This window comes from Mixophyes fleayi, chromosome 1 (assembly GCF_038048845.1).
Source record: "Mixophyes fleayi isolate aMixFle1 chromosome 1, aMixFle1.hap1, whole genome shotgun sequence".
Taxonomy (NCBI): Eukaryota; Metazoa; Chordata; class Amphibia; order Anura; family Limnodynastidae; genus Mixophyes; species Mixophyes fleayi.
In genome coordinates, this window is record NC_134402.1 from 184,428,021 (window position 1) to 184,445,163 (window position 17,143).

General features: G+C 36.9%; 1 protein-coding gene across 2 annotated transcripts in view; it reads right to left on the minus strand.

The window, feature by feature from the left end:
* The window catches only part of TNKS (tankyrase), a 177,046-nt gene that overhangs the window by 64,636 nt on the left and 95,267 nt on the right, over positions 1-17,143 (minus strand). For both annotated transcript variants that reach the window (XM_075204611.1, XM_075204610.1), the window contains exons 6-11: positions 15,834-15,928; positions 9,839-9,905; positions 9,234-9,420; positions 6,044-6,165; positions 1,812-1,903; positions 1,287-1,365 (exon numbers count right to left, since the gene is read on the minus strand). In XM_075204611.1, the coding sequence (XP_075060712.1) occupies positions 1,287-1,365; positions 1,812-1,903; positions 6,044-6,165; positions 9,234-9,420; positions 9,839-9,905; positions 15,834-15,928 (642 nt within the window). The remainder of the gene's footprint in view (positions 1-1,286; positions 1,366-1,811; positions 1,904-6,043; positions 6,166-9,233; positions 9,421-9,838; positions 9,906-15,833; positions 15,929-17,143) is intronic.

Sequence of the window (17,143 nt, forward strand, 5' to 3'; positions counted from 1 at the left end):
TATATCCTTAACAGGCTTGGGAGGAATAATTAACGTAGTGATGCAATAAGCTCTAAATAAATGTGAAGATAAACAAAGAGTGACAGGCCAACATACGATATATGCACTTTCCCAAATAGACATGATTATGGATAACCAGCTACACCCAATCATAGTTAGAAAGTGTAATAGCAAAAAAAAAAAAACCCTACAAGCGGACATCCCTTGAAAAACCAACAAATAAATCATGACCAGTGCTCTGGTTACTCTGAGTAACTGTACGCCCAGTATTTTTCTTTGGCATCAAAAAGGAGCCTATCACCAAAGGGGGAGCAAGATGGTAATAGCAATGTCAACTGAACTCACTGGGTCCTGCAACTGAATGGAAACACAATTCTAGTAGACCTTTGAGATCTACCTCACTCTTGTGGGTTGACACTCTTTAGCACTACTTTAATTTCCCCCACGGTCTTCAATATTTAACGGTTTTATATTTGTGAGAATATGGTTATGTTGGAGGTGGGGCAAGGAGTTGATCTAAAGGACAGCCATACCCTAGGGGAAAGGGGCATGATGATCCAAGGGAGATGGTGCCAGGAGACAGGGTAGAAGAGGAGTGATTTTCCCTTCTGCACATCATGGTGTGTATATTTTTTTTTAAATGAACTTTTTTTTCTTTTAAAACGATTTAATACAATGGCCCAGCATTTCAATATAATGAAAGGGAGCACATTTGTTTTAATATGACTTCTTCCATCTGCATTGGAGGACTTTGCCCACACCTTCTTGGAACTCTGGCATTGTTACAGCCCCCACCTTTATTACACTGCTTTGATGTGCTTCTATGCTATAGGTGCAGTGCATTTGCTAAGTGTTTCACATCACAGCAAATTGCAGTGGTGTCAGAGAATAGATGGACCGTTTTGGAACTACTGTGATTAGATGTGATTAAACAGGAAGTTGATGTGCTACTCCAATATAGAAGCAGCACATCTAGGAGTGGAGAGATGGTTTTTGGAAGGTCCTGGTTTGAAATGGAAACTTACTAAAAAGTGTCAGTGGAGATTGTGGGAAGTCCCTGAATACAGAGAAGGACTCTGGCTGGCAATCAGTTTTCAGGAAAGCCCTTGCTGAGGAGAATTCAGGCTTTTCCAGTAAAACCAAAAACTGGAATCTCTAATTATATATTTTCAGTGAATTAATAAGAGCCAGTGAGCCAAATACTCTATCAGCCCCATTCCATTCTGAGGAATATAATTTTAACATTAAAATCCGTAACATTAATTTGCACTTATTGGACAAGTTACCTTTGCTCCATGCTTATGCAGAACCTCCACAACATCATTGTGTGCTCTTTCAGCAGCTACATGCAACGGTGTCATGAAACTAGAAGAAAAAAAAAGAAATTAGAAATGTATTAACATTTATGTATATTGCACAAAACCACCACTTCTCCCTAGAAGCTATTTTGTTTTATTTTAAAAAAATTACTTCTAACCATACTACTAGTAAATAAGTTTTAACTTACTAATTTTTGCTATTTTATATTTAGCTATAAAATGTTAATATATTTAGTGATATTTAGTGGGTATGGACCGAAAACGGAAAAAGGGTGCAACTGTTCATCAGTGCGCAATAATTTTTTTATTCAGTTAGCTATTAGGGTGTGTGACCAGATGCAGGATTGCGTATTGCAGCTGCATGCTTCAGGTGCAAAGTTTGGCTACTAAGTTCCCCTCTTGATTTTGAACAAAGTTTTGGAACTAGAAAACAAATTCCAATCCTAAAGATTACACAGACCTATGAATCAATGTCACAAACAGTGCACATACTCTTTGTTTTTCTCGTTGACACTGGCTCCTTTCCTTAGCAGCAACTCTGTTATCTGTTTCCTTTTTGGATGCAAAGAGGCCACCGCACAGTGCTGTAAAAAGTAATATGTATATGAAGCAAAACAAAAAATAAATCAGTAAATGAATACATAAAATGTCTAAAGGCATGCTTCGATTTTGCAGCTTTTTATGATATCATCTATATCTTTGTTGTACATTCCTAAGGCAGTCTTTCTACAACACACACAGATGGAACCCTTCAGTCATTTATCAAACGCCTGGCTCAGATACACAAAGCACTGAGCAAAATGCGAGAGGGTGATCAATGGTAAATTATGCTTCTCTGAAAACAATTTCGATTTTATAACTGCAGTGCCAAGGATGAGCAATGCCCATGTCATCCAGGCAAGTAAGAAGCCAGAGAATAAATTGTCTACTTGGTACACCAGGCTGAAACCAAGCATTGCCTCCAGGAAAAACAAAAAACAACGTTCTGTTAGGCAGTGAAAAGCATAGATCATCTAAGGAATAGATTGGGGAGATAAAGCATTTTTTCATTTAGCAAGACAAAGATATTTTAAGATTATACTATTTTGCATATGCAGAAATAAAAACACCATCACATCTACTTTAAAATTATAAAATATTTGTACAACTGGAGAAAGGAGAAAATGCTAGATTATGCAAAATGAAAAAACAAGACTTCATTAAATAGGCAACATAAGCTACATGACAATGGTGTTAACTCATGAACAGGATCAAGAGAGTTACTAAATCATCTATGGAGTGGATAAATAAGTGATGGGCAACCTGGTATATTGCAGGGGTTGCATTAGCGGCCCTCTTAACTTCAAAGGGTTCGCACATTACTCTTGATCCAAGTAATAAATTAAGGCAATAATTTAATCAAAGATACATTTATCTGTAATAATATATCAGAAGGATTTTAAACAAGTTTTACAAGCTATAACAAATCTGACAGTTAAGCACTGGGATAAATAATATATTAACACACGACACGTGAGCTTTTTGAGCCTACAAAGGCTGAAGGGAGAGGACAATGGCGTTCAGTGATGTAGATAAACAAGTTGTATGCGATGCCAAACACCTTAACGCCCATTAAAGTATATGAACTTTCAAGCCATTAGTGTTTCAAGATTTTCCATATTTGAATTTTAGATAGAATGTCTTTAATATTTGACACTGTGTAAAAGGTATTTCCACTATAAACTATAAATTAATCACACTAATGAAATAGGTAGGATACAGCAGTGCTCCTAATGTTGCCATCCCTGCAATACACACAGCGTTATGCTCTCAAATCATCATTTGAAATAATGACAGAAACATGTCTGCCTGACACTGCCTAACCTCCCTGGTTTATTATAATTTAACTGTAAACGGGTAGCACAAAGAACCCACAAAACAAACAACCCTCCCCCCCAAAAAAACAACAACACACACACTAATCACAATACAGGAGAGATACAAACCTCTCACTCTATCAAACAGCATCCAGGAAGCTGAGGGCTGGGAACCATGCAGTTTGCAGAGACTATAGCGGTCAGGACTACAATCATTTATTTAGGCATGTACTGTATAAATATGCGACTCCGAAAGGAGGAGGTTGTGGGAAATTAATTTAGGATGGAAAAGCCCTTTAATAAGGATACACTAAACTCAGATTAAGCACTATGAGTCAAGCGCATACACACAGAAAAAAAATATAAACTTTTTAAAACAGAATTTACAGTTATGACATATACATATACACAAGGGTTATCATCATCATTAATCAGCAGCAATTATTTACTTTTCATCCTGGTTTACAAAATGTTCTGGATAACTGGTCTCTGTTTAAAATATAGCTATAGGGTCTTTTAACCAGATTTGCATAAATTCAGTGAATCTAGGCTACTGATGGAAAAATGAAGTTGGTGCATCCTGATTTCATGTTTCTCTAGAACAAGGTGCTCCTAGCACACAAGTGACTTATTCAGAGTGACCTGGTAAGGCATCATAATAATCTGCACCGCACCCCAGTGTATGGGGAGAACTGGGCCACATAGCAGCAAAGCTACAAATACCGAAAACATCTTTTTGGTTGAAAACAAGCGTTTGACTGCTGGAAGGAAATCTTGCCACAACACGACATAATGACAACGCAACAATCTTATTTTATAAATAGCAATTTTGGTCTATTTACCAAATAATTTGCTAATGTATAAAAACTACTACACATTACGGACCCACGCAACGCCAGGTGACCCAGCTAGTTTTTATATAAATTTTAGACTGGATCTTGCTAATCCAATCAATGTGATGTATTTGGATTTCGCAAAAGCATTCACTACTGCTCCATATAACAGTCTGGTACATAAGATGAGAGGACAATGTCAAGGACAAAAACTATGGACAGAAGAAAAAGAAAGGGCAGTTCTAAAGAGAACATATTCAGGCTGGGCTAAAGTTATTAATGGTGTATCTCAATGATAATAATTAACCTTGTCCTTTTCAATCTTGTTATTATTAAAGGAAATTAAGCTTTATAAGGTAATTGACACTAAGCAGGAAAGTAGCTTCCACATAAAGCTTTAGAAATATGTCACACTAGACTCTAAAATGGAGGATAAAATTTAATGTAGACAAATGTACGGTTATATGAATAGGCTGTGTTGATAACTATGCTACCTGCACATTAAATGGAATGCAAATGGTCAAAACAGATGGAAAATAAATTAGGAATACAAGTTGACAGAAAACTGATAAAATACTGGTATGCACAATACAGGCAAAAAGCCATGTTATGCAAACCGTATCAGTGTTCTCTGCAGAAAATTTTGCCAGTCAGGTGGCATTAAGAAATAGCCGTGTGGGGGCAGTTGTAATACTTTGCAATAACATTGAGAAAAATTGGAGGTTATTGCCCACACCTGCCAGGACTGGTAAGTGGTCTTAGACACTGCTGGCTGTAGAGTTCATATAGTGCCAGTTCTAATAGGAAAAACAATGGTTTGTTCTATTATAATAGGACTCTGCTGGCTGGGCGGCAAGTAAGTACAGCCGGGTGGAGCATCTGGGAATAGGTGCTGGGGAGAACACTGCGTATTACCATTGCATATATAACTAGTTGGACCACATCTTGAATAAGGGGCACATTTTGGAATCTCACTGCCAGAAGTACAGCACAGAATTGGATAGGGTTTAGAAGCAGGCAACCTCATTAATATAAAGAACAAAAGAGTTACATTATAAAGAGGTTATTAAAAGTTTACTTTGGAAAACTGTACTTTACAGGTGACCTAATTAATATGTATAAATATATCAAACTTTAATAAAAAATATTTATCCAACATGTACCAAGGACCATACAGATAAGTGGGCATCAGTTGCTAATGGAGAAAAAAAAATTCACAAACATCATAAGAAGTTTCTTTTACTGTAAGAGCACTGAAGATGTTGACTTTCATTACTACATGAGGTAATAAGCAAATTCAGTAACACAATTTAAAAATGCTTTGGATGTCTTTCTTAAAAGAAATAACATTTTCAGCTGCAATTAATAGAGGAAATTATGGGGGTGATTAATACACAAAATGTATCAGATCATCTTTCATGGGGTCAGAACAGAATATTTTCACCACCTGATGGCCAAATAAGCAACTGTAATATGTTTATGAAAAGGTGAACTTAATGGATATGTGTGTTTTCTCAATATTACTAATGATATGTCAGTGGTCGAAGAGGAAATTTATAAGTGAAAGTATGGAAAATTTAAGTGGATAGTATTACAACCAAAAAGTACTAGAAGTGGCAGTATGGCATACTACTGTATATAGGTCCACTATGACCACTGTTAGTGGGCCAATTAACATCAACACCCAACCAGACTAATCATGTGTTACTCAGGAGGATACAAAACACATGGGAAGGTAATCTTATGTAATACAGAAGTATTACCTTTACATATGTAGAATATTTTCCTTCTCCCATTGTGTTTTACTATTGTAGTGGTTATAAAACTTTCCAAAATAAAAGTTATTGGTATCACTTGATTTTACATTTAAAAAGAAAAAAAGGTGTGTATCAAATACAAGGCTGTGCTTCACAACTTGTGTGTGTTGGCAACACTACATAGGTTTCAGACAACAAATGTGGATTTTTATGCAGATAAATTCATATAATGCTACCATCCCTCCAACAACAAGAGGACCCAAGCCATCTGTTCTCACCAATGCTGTCTCATGTGACTGCGGCTGCTTAAAATTGATGATCTCCAAAGCAAGTGTCTTCTTCACTTTTGCCAGGTCTGCTTCCCTGGCAGCTTGCAGCAAAGAATGCCCTTTGAATTCATCTGCAATTGAAATAGGATGGCTAGTTTAGTAATTGCTTCATAAACTGTAAAACAGGTATATAGAATGTGAAAGCAAACATTGAATTGTTTATTTTTTTTATAGTAAAGGAGAAAATCAATATTTTTGAACCCCTGAATGGTTTACCACTATACTTTGTAAATGGTCACTTATAATCTAAAAAAGGTATTTTCATACAGAGGATTATCTCTCCAGGATTTGGAAAATTGCTACAATCCATACATTATAAGAAACATCATATGCCAATGTAGATTATGGAGATACTATAAGTCTCCTTTACATTTTGTGGCCAATATATAAGTTTGTGACCAAATGGTTTCTAATCGAATGAAATAGAATATCACTTCTATTAAGAATCTCCATTTTGACAGCATTAAGGCACATATACACAATCATTGAAAAACAATTCTAGTTAAAAAATGATAGACAATCTTGTACTATTGTCCTAAGTTTTAGTATAATGTTAGAAGTGTGTTCACAAACACTCCTTGCACAGTAGAATATTATTATTTATATATTGTCACAAAATTCCACAGTCCCATACAGCAGGGAAGTAGAGCTATTACAAAGACATAGTAGACAACAGGCAAAATACCAGACATTCAAGAGTTATAAATGCAAGAATAGCAAGAGAAGAAACACAAAACTGTACATAAGACATAATGGGTAGGTTAATCAATCAAGTGTTGTATAAAACATGCAAGAGGCATCATCATCATTTATTTATGTAGCGCCAACATATTCCGTAGCGCTTTACAATTAGGGACAACCATAGTAAAGTAATAAACAAACTGGGTAAAACAGACAGAGAGGTGAGAAGGCCCTGCTCGCAAGCTTACAATCTATGGGACAATGGGAGTTTGACACATGAGGTTAAGTCTACATTGTGCATTTCGGCCCAGCCAGACTGCAAAGGTAAAAGCGACTCATAAGCTAAATGATCCTATCACACAACAATGTTGGTCAAGGGGTAGTTGTCTTGTGTGAAATTGTGTAATGGGTGGTAATAGGGTAATGTAGTGAGGTTAAGAGGGTGGTCGAGGCATGATATAAGGATGTACAGGTAGAAGCGAAAAAGAGGACACAATGAAACAGGACCCTGCTCATAAGAACTAATTAGTAAAGGGTACTAATTAGTGCTCCCATAGAATTCTTTTATATTCTACCATCCAATTAGTGTGCTAGGCAGGGGAGAATGCAGCCATGACGCATGAACTACAACAGCAGAAGTGGACTCTACGCCAATGGCACTAGGAGAGTTGACTATGTATCTTAAAGAGTTTTCACCTTTTGGACATAGGATGTGTAAGTATAATAGGAGTGATATCTTTATTGGCTAACCCCCAAAAAATAACCCTTCAGAGCACAGAGGCCCCTTCATCAGGCAACTTTGCAAATGAATGACTAAGAAACAGGCACAACATTTAAGAGCTGTTACATCAAGAATTTTGTGCGGGAAGCGGGGAGGGAGGATATATCATTAAGATAAGCTAAAGTAATAAAACTGATGTTTTTGTTACGGATGAAAGCGTAAAGTCCTATGAGTTCAGAGATCTGGGGGTAAATGTATCAAGCTGAGAGTTTTCCGGCGGGTTTTAAAAGTGGAGATGTTGCCTATAGCAACAAATCAGATTCTAGCTGTTATTTTGTAAGTACACAAGAATATGTAAAGAACATAACAAAATATTTGGTATCTGTTATCATGATAGTGGTCACCTAAAAAGTTAATATAAAAGAATCAATAGTTTTTTTGCCATACAGAAAATGTAAACTGTAGGCTGCATGTTCAAATGCGTATAATATTTGTTGGCACTAGGTCTACTTTATTTAAAGCGGATCTTTCACCTCTATGCCAGCTATCATTGCATGGGTCTTAAACACTTCTTGACTATTATTATTATTATTATTATTAATAACCTTTACTGTACTTCCACCACTGGTTTAGCCAAGCTCTACACCACTGATAATGTTTATTAGCAGGGTGGATAAATATATATTTATGCAAAATATATAAGTATCATTTATATTTCAACCTGTTCAATACAACTTATGATCACATGCAGTCTCAGACACACAGCTACTAGTGAGACGCATAAATATTTCCTATTCATACAACTGAGCTGTGTGTCTCTGTGAACAAGAGAGATTTATATAGTTGATAAGTACTAGTGTCTGAATGGATAGAGCATTATGTGTTTCATTCAGAGATGTGTGTGTCTGTGAAAGCAGAAGCAATAATAGCTTTGCTTTGTGCAAGGGAGAACATTATATATTTGATTTAGAGCTGTGTCTGTGTAAAGGGTGAGAACGTCATACATGTATCGCTGTGACAGCCTCTAACCAGGTAAACAAAGCTCCCAATACATATACCCACAGCTCCAAATAAAATATAGAATTGCCTGTTCCCACAGAGCTCCTAATAAGATACACAGCATACCTGTGTCCTTATTAGGATCTGTGTTTAAATGTGAACAGAATTGGGAAAGGGATATTTCAATCAAATGTTGCCAACATGGCTCCCTAGCTTGATAACATGCCTACACAACTCAAGTCAAGGCCTTCGTGCACTAATGAAAGGGTAGGAATAAGGGGGGAAAAAAGGAGAGACTCACCAAAATCCCTTTCTAAAAAAAAAAAGTTTTTTTCTTTTTTTTTTTTTTAAAAATACTATATTTTTTTTTTTTTTTTTAACGGAATGAATCACAATCCTCATACTAGCAGCATGCAATTTTCGAAGGTAAAATTACACTTGCACTTCAAAAACTGTATTAGCAACACGGTGATATTCAGATGCTGCCATTTGTGTAATGTGGCAAAGGCCAAAGTGGGTAGGATAAGTTACAGCACATAGCATCATTTTATTTAATAAACCCCAAAAACTTCTAACAATTCACACAACTACTACTAGGTGGTTCTGGTGACATTTGCATTATATTATAGGCTCTCTTTTAGCACAACCTGGCAGTTGATGAGCTCAATGAACGATCCTCATACACCATGACTTAAAATAGGCTTTTACGAAGAACAGTAATTAATTTTAAACACCTACAAGTTAATCTCTCCTTGAGCTCTGGGGTAGGGGCCATGTCCACTGCACTTTTTCCATGACAGTTGACTAGTGTTGGATCTGCCCCATGGCTCAGCAGCAAGGAGCAGACTTCAACCCGATTCTTGGATGCAGCCTCATGTAGCGGTGTAAACTGCCAGAGATCCATGGCATTAACGCAAGCTCCATGCTAAAAAAGAACAAGCATATTAGGCAAAACATTAATATTTAAGATGATTATGTTTTGACATGGGATCTGAACTGAAGTATGTTAAATTCTGCTAATGAAAATGGCCAAATAAATGTTCAATAGGTTAAGTAATTATTACTACCACTTGCTCTACACCCACTGTATGGAATAAATTAAAGGGTGCCACAAGATATAGTCTTATGTGGGTGGTGCTAGCAAACCCTACAATCTGTTCTGCATTATATGAACAGTAAAATTAATTTCATAACAATTGCCACTGACAAAAGAAACTTATAGAACATAAAGAAGTGATAAATGGCAAACGGCACCATATCGAAACATCTCTTAAGAATTTCTCAAAAACCCAGCATGTGATAAAATCACTCAAAACACATTTTACAAAATATACACAACTCACCTTGAGCAACAATTCTGTGACTTCAAAGTGTCCATAGGAGCAAGCATTATGCAGAGGCACGAGTCCACTAGATGTGAATAAAACACAACAAAAAGGCACACTTTAAGAAATGAAAAAAATAAATAAGGGGATCATACATCACCCTAGCGCGAATGATATTTATTGATTAAAATTGAAATGTACTTTCTATATCACATACCTCAAGATAGGTAAAGACTTTGGGGACCAAATAATTTAGTCTTAAATTGTAAACACTCATTTTGAAAAGACGAAGCATAAAGAAGAGTATATTATTTCCTAGCTACCAGTTAATGTGTTGACTTGCATCCACTTCATTATTTACCATAGTCCCAAACCTGTGAACTTGGGGGGAGGTGGAAAAGGTTTGCAGTGAGATTGGTGGGTACATGTTTGTGTGGCATTGCCTCCAATGTAAGATAAAAGTTGTACATAGGTGCTGCATGCTGCAAAATTAGTGTTTTAAATTAGAGTGAAAATGTTAAATGAATATGCTGTTAGGGGAAAAAAATGGTATTTTTGTTCTTCCCGTAAACTTTTTCACTGAACACTAGTTGGGGGTCACTGCTCACCTTAGGGATAGAGGACATTGTGAGAGTAAAGGCACTACCAAAGCTTTTCTAGCTGCTCCCCCAGCCCTCTTTACCCCCTCGACAGGAAGAGCTCAGTTTACTAACCAAGCCACAAGAGAGGGCGAAAAACAACCAACAGAACTGGAAGAACAAAGGGTGGAAGCGCAGTGTCCCCCCCAACGCATCTTTAGAAAAAAAGATTTTACGGCAAGTACAAAAATCCCATTTTCTCTTTCACACTAGTAAAACTTTACAGCCATAACTTGCATCTTTGGAAGCAAAGATGTGGAAATTGTAAAACCTGGTGAATGTGTGAACAGAAGACCAACTAGCTGCCTTACACAACTGCTGCCACGCTGCCCAAGAGGCGCTAACCGACCCTGTGGAATGAGCTGTCAGACATTCAGGAACTGGAGAGCCCTCCGAAACGTGCGCCTCACAGATAGTAGTAGTGATCCATCTAGCCACCGTCCGCTTCGTGGCTGGCCAGCCACGCTTACGATCGTCATGCAAGACTAGAAGACAAAGTCTTTCGAACAATAGTTATATGGTCTACATAAATTCTCAAGGCTGTGACCACATCTAAGAAGACTGAGTTCTGACCAGGAGCAAGCAAATCCTGAGGAAGTACTGTCAGAACAATATCCTGGTTTATGTGAAACTTTGAGACCACCTTTAGTTGAAAAGAAGGCTGAGTTCTAAGCACTGCATGATCATCATAGAAAACCAGAAATGCTTCCTCAGCCCCCAAAGACAGTCGAGTTGTCGGCGACAACTTGAACACCTGACTGTCCAAGTGAGGATTCGACCTTGACAATTTCGCCAGAATCTTCTTCTGGAACTGGCATGAATGGAATTGAGCATGTTGCAGTGCCTCACAGAATGTCCCTGGTTAGCTGCAGCTGCAGATGTGACTGGAGCCGAGATACCGACTCGCCTTCAACAGTAGATTGTCCAGGTAAGAGACGCAACTGAGCTGCCATGACAGCCATCAACTTTGTGTACAGTCGCTAGACCAAACGGGAGAGCCCTGAACTGAAAATAGTCCTGACCCACCGCAAACTGCATAGGTTCTGGTGACCTGTCCATATTGGAATGTGTAGGTAAACATCCCTGACATCCAAGGATGCCAAGTACTCTTTTTTTTTTTCATGGAGTTTATCACAGATCAGATGGACTCCATTCAAAAACCGGGTACCTATAAAGGGGTTATTGAGGTCCTTTAGGTTTAGAATTCGCCTGAAGGACCGATCTGGCTTTTGCACCAGGAAAAGATGAGTAAAAACCCCGACGTCTGTTCAAACGGAACTGGGATAATCACTCCCGAATCCAAAAGTGACTGTACTACTCCCGGCCTGTCTTTTTATTGTATTCCTGGGAAAAAGTGTAGACATTAAGCGTCGCGGGGGCATTATGTCCGTGATGTATTCTCTGGACACTATTCCTTTTACCCAGGTGTCTGTTGTGGAACTGAACCACCGCTCCTGAAAGAGCAGTAGGCGCACTCCCATCACCGGAACCTCCGGTGGGGCAAGCAAGAAGTCATGCTGTCTGTTTGTCTGCTGGCTTTGGTGCAGGACGACGTCCTGCCCAAGCCTGCCTGCCTCCTTGTCCTTCCCCCAGTGTAACCAGAGTCTGACTTCTGGACGAGGAACCTCTTGAGCGACCTACCACACGAAAGGAGCAAAAACGCTTCCTTTTTGCCACAGCTAATGGAAGAAGAGCACTCTTTCCCCCCATTGCCTGAGCGATAAACTTGTCCAAAGGTGGAACAAACACGGCTGCTCTGTTATATTGGACAGGCTCCAAAGCTCTCTTGGAATCAGCATCAGCTTCCCAAGATCTAAACCACAGTGTGCGCCTAGCTGCTACTGCCAACGAAGAGGTTTTTGGCAACCCCTAAGCTGTATCAAATATAGCATCCCCTAAAAACTCTGCAGCATCCTTAATATGCTCAGCCAAAGGGTCTAGGTCAGTTCTAGCCGTGCCCGACTGAATGCCTTCATAGCAGGAAGTGGCCCATTTTTCAACTGCCTTAATGACCAAGGCCGCCAATAAGTAAAAGGATTGTTTTCATTTTTTTGTCGGTACTGTCTTTTAGATTAGCCGTTGAGTAATGGAAACCCAGTAAACCTCGCCAAATATGCAATGGGGCCATCAACACTAGGATGAATCTCTCATGACCCTACCTCTGAATCAGGAAAAGGGCAATAAAATTTGTACCGTCTGGAGATTTGGAATTTTTTATCAGTCTTAAGTCTGGCTTCATCCCAAATTTCCAATAGCTGGGGAGAAGGCGGAAAGAACACTTCTTTTCTTAGCCCTGTTAAACATGGAGGCCTGTGATGCAATAAAATGGATTTCAATTTCATGAGAAAAGCTCAGGTAGTGAAGCAGCAATACTTATACAAGACATCTGTAGCAGCCCTTGCAAAGGTGCTATGTGAATATAGAATCGGCTGTCATCCATTATGGCACATTATGTCCCGATAAGTATTGCTGCTTCACCACCTGGGGTTTGTCATAAATTGAATACAATTTTTATCAAATTTGTGAATAGAGGAAGTGCTGGCTACCTGTCTTTTTATACCATAATGACTAGGTTGTAATACGATCGCACTGAATTGCCTCATTACTGCTGCCCATTTTGCAAGAACATCAGGAGGGATTCGTCAATGATTCAATATCTAGTTCTGTCAAGTATGGCATCTTTTAACATATACATTTGTTAGCACATGTTTAAAACACAGGGGAAAAAAAAGTGCTGACATACAATATTCCAAATATGAAAATACTCTAACGAAATATTTTATCTGTTACAGTTATTTCAATCTGTATAAAACAACTAAATGTACTTTGATATAGGGCTCTACTTAACATAATGGTTATTTATCAAGGCAAAAACAGCAGTTATTAAAATATAAATAAATCAAATTTAACAATATTCTATTGTCACCGCAGCTGAGCAATACTTCGCTGCCACTGTGAAAAATATCCAGAGCAATAGAGGTCACTTACTGCTGTGGACACAAACATTACATTATACAGAGCATGCATTGCGCTTGAAGTGCAGGTTAGGCTCCCGGTTTTAACTATTTAGATGAAAAATATATAGAATTCTTTTTTTTTTTAACAAAAGCAAAATGTCATATAAAAAGTAAAGTATAGATAATATAATAGGAATACTATATCTACTCCCCTCCCATAGAGAATAATATTTTATTTTTTGAGGTTAAGGCAATTGCTCCATTTGTTTTAAAATCGGAGACTCTGAAGTTTTATTTTTTAATCCTGTTTCTCTATCTGTTAAGGCTAAAGTTTAATACTTCCAAAACTTGCTCATGTTTTGCTAATCACGCGAAAGGCACTTGTGGTTCTGGAAGCGCACTCTGAGCTTCCAGTTCTATCATTTCAAATTGGGAAAATACAACAAAATCTCTTTTTTAATAAACAAATTATTTATATATAAAAAGACAGATATCATATAAAAGTTTGTTAAACAGAAGTGTGTTTTTGTATCAAGGGTGTCACTGTCATTTAAAGGAGAGGGAAAACTAAAGTTCTGTCCATGCTGCATTCGACAGACATGCACCCCTTACTTATTGTTGTGTAGCTGGCAACCAATCATAAAACAATAAGGAAGAAGCATTGCTGTCATGCGCACCATGAATACAGTTGTAAAGAGAGCTTCATTGGAAATCTAAGAGAATATCTTCGTCTCAGAGAGTTCCTCTTCTTACCCTTGCTTTTAATTGCTACATTAGGATCAGGTATTCTGAACAACCTGTACTATATACAATTTAATTAGCAAAGTTTTTAGATTGAATTAATAAAAACACATAATCCAATGCAATTTCCAAATACATAACTAATCATATTGCGATTATCAATTAAAATGAAAGTGCTACTTTAAGCATCAGCTATAAAGATTCTTGGCATGGATGAATAAACGAAAACAAATGTCTGCCTACTTTATGTTTTAAAAGCAAAGTGTGCCTAGTTCCATAATGGCAATTAGTGGCGCACAGCAACTAAACTGGAATTAGCAGAACACCTCTGTCAGATTGGTTCCCTATTAGAACAGTAATCGGAAACAGTTTCACTGGCTCAAAAAAAAAAAAAAAAAAATATGTCATGGAAAGCAATAAGAAAACTACTCTTTATTTGCAAATTTAAAATGGAAGGAGGTTGAAGGGCAACTGAAATAATGAAATGTAAGAATCAAAGAACAAAGCAAAAACGTACCAATATTAATAAGCTGCTTGTCAAATGTGGAGGGAGAAAATAAGGTGATGGGTGAAGAGGGTGATTTGGGGTGGTCCCCTAACACTTCTTATTGGACACGAGTGAACTCATACTGCTGAGCCTGCGTAAGCTTAAGGCTTATAAGTATAAAGCTTTAGTAAATTATCTCAATTTGTCAATATCTCCAGGTGTTGAAATTTTCATTTCTCACACTAACAAATGGGCTTATGCATGTTAACAATTTTACTAAATACAATGTCTTTTTTCATTCTTGCAGACCTATAACAACCACCACTCAAGTGTGAAATAGAGACGGGTCTATATGATCAGTAGGAAGTGGAACAAATCTTAAGGTTTATAAAGGTCACGTGGGATCTGTTAATGTTTGTTACAAGTAAGTGTAATATACAAAGCTTTAAAATGAAGCTCATTATTGTGTTTTTGTCATCTTCAAAAACTTGGTCAATGTTCTGTCAAAATTGCATTAAACTTAAAGAAGTTAAACATTTTTAGTTCCAAATATTATACACTAGAAAAATGTGGTTATGCCCTATATAAAAGGCATGTCTGCCATTAGCTGGTGTATGTCCTACAATTGCATTGTTCCAGAACATAACACATATCACGATAGATGCATTGGACAAGCATAATCTTGTTTTTCCTTTTCCTTTTTTTATTTAAGAAAAAAGGTCCCCCACCAATTTCTTACAAAAGTAAATCGTAAAAATAGTTAAATAAAGCCTCTTTTTGATAAAGCCCTCATTGCCTCTACTACTCCAGCTAAGTAGAACTTCACTCAGTTTCTCTACAATCAGTCTACAGCACTAACCTGCCAATGGACTACAGACCAGTGTGGAAGGACCAAGGACTGTGGTACTGCAGGAAAATGACATCCGGCTGTGTATGGAAAAACGGCCTACAGCCGATTGAAGAATCCACCAGAGCTGGTGAGCGAGAGCAGGGTCATCTAGATAACTGGCTTAAGGTAACTAGTGGGTAAAGGAGGGGATCGACCCTATTTGCTACACATAAGGAGTAGCATGTGAAATGATGGTGGAGTTAAGAAATATTTAATGTTCTTAAATAGTTTGCGTTTAACAGTCTTAACATTGGTTTAATTCCCATGTCTAATATGACTGAACATTTAATATTGCGTTTACCCTTTGTCCTTTGCATGTACATCAGCACCATGCTGAAGGAGCAGCTGGACAATCCGGACTCTGTTGTATCCTGCAGCCAAGTGTAAAGGTGTAGACTGCAAAAAAAAAAAAAAAAAGACATTTAATGAATATATACCTACACACACATTAATAAGATATATATATATATATATATATATATATATATATACATACATATACACACATATACACACACACATATATATATATATATATATATATATATATATATATATATATATATACACACACATATATATATATATATATATATATATATATATATATATATATATATATACACACACACACATATACTATATATATATATATATATATATATATATATATATATATATATATATATATATATATATACACACACACACATATATATATATATACACACATATATATATACACACATATATATATATATACATACATATCTTTATACATCTATACACACAGCTACAAGCTGATGTCTTTACAACAGAACAGGAACTTCTCAAGACTTACTGAGCCCACAAAATGGCTGCTTTCAAGACTACAGACAATAGGCAAAAAGTCCAATTGGAAACAAAACTACTAAAATGATACAAAGTGAGGAAAAAAAAATGTACATATACTCTTTAAAGTGTCACTGAGTTTTATTTTTATGAACATTGCTGAAAGGTGAAAGTCATAGAAACCAAACATTTGCTTTTTTTGATCAAACTTGCATTAGTCAGATAAAAACTGATTGTTTTCAATGGTTCTAGTACAGATTTACACCCGTGAGCAGTGTCTCATTATGTATGTCAATATATCTCTTAATTTTACTTTTATCTAAAATATCACTTCTCTCACTTTCTTTACCACAGCTCAGTTGGCATTTGTGCATGTATGCATGGTTTCAATCAAACACATTCTATGTCATCACACAAGGTACAAATTTTACGAATCAAATGAAATGAATGATTGCAACTTAAAGACTGTAAGATGACAACATGCACAAATATTTTCAGTGTGCATATCTACTGATGGCAAAAAAGGGTTGTGTAGGAAAAATAAAAGTTGAAATCTGACCCTTTCCAATCAATCGTCAGTACATGGAACACTAACATCATTGCTGCTGTTGTAAACATGGCCTTTGTTTGCTGCACAATATTGTCATTGAACCCCTTTACTTCAAAAAAAAAAACTGCACGTATGGAAGCAGGTGAGTGTTAAAGAGAAAAAAGGTACAGCTTAGAGGAACCTAAACTGTAATTATTAAGGGGTCTGTTTACAGAGAGAAAACAAGAGAT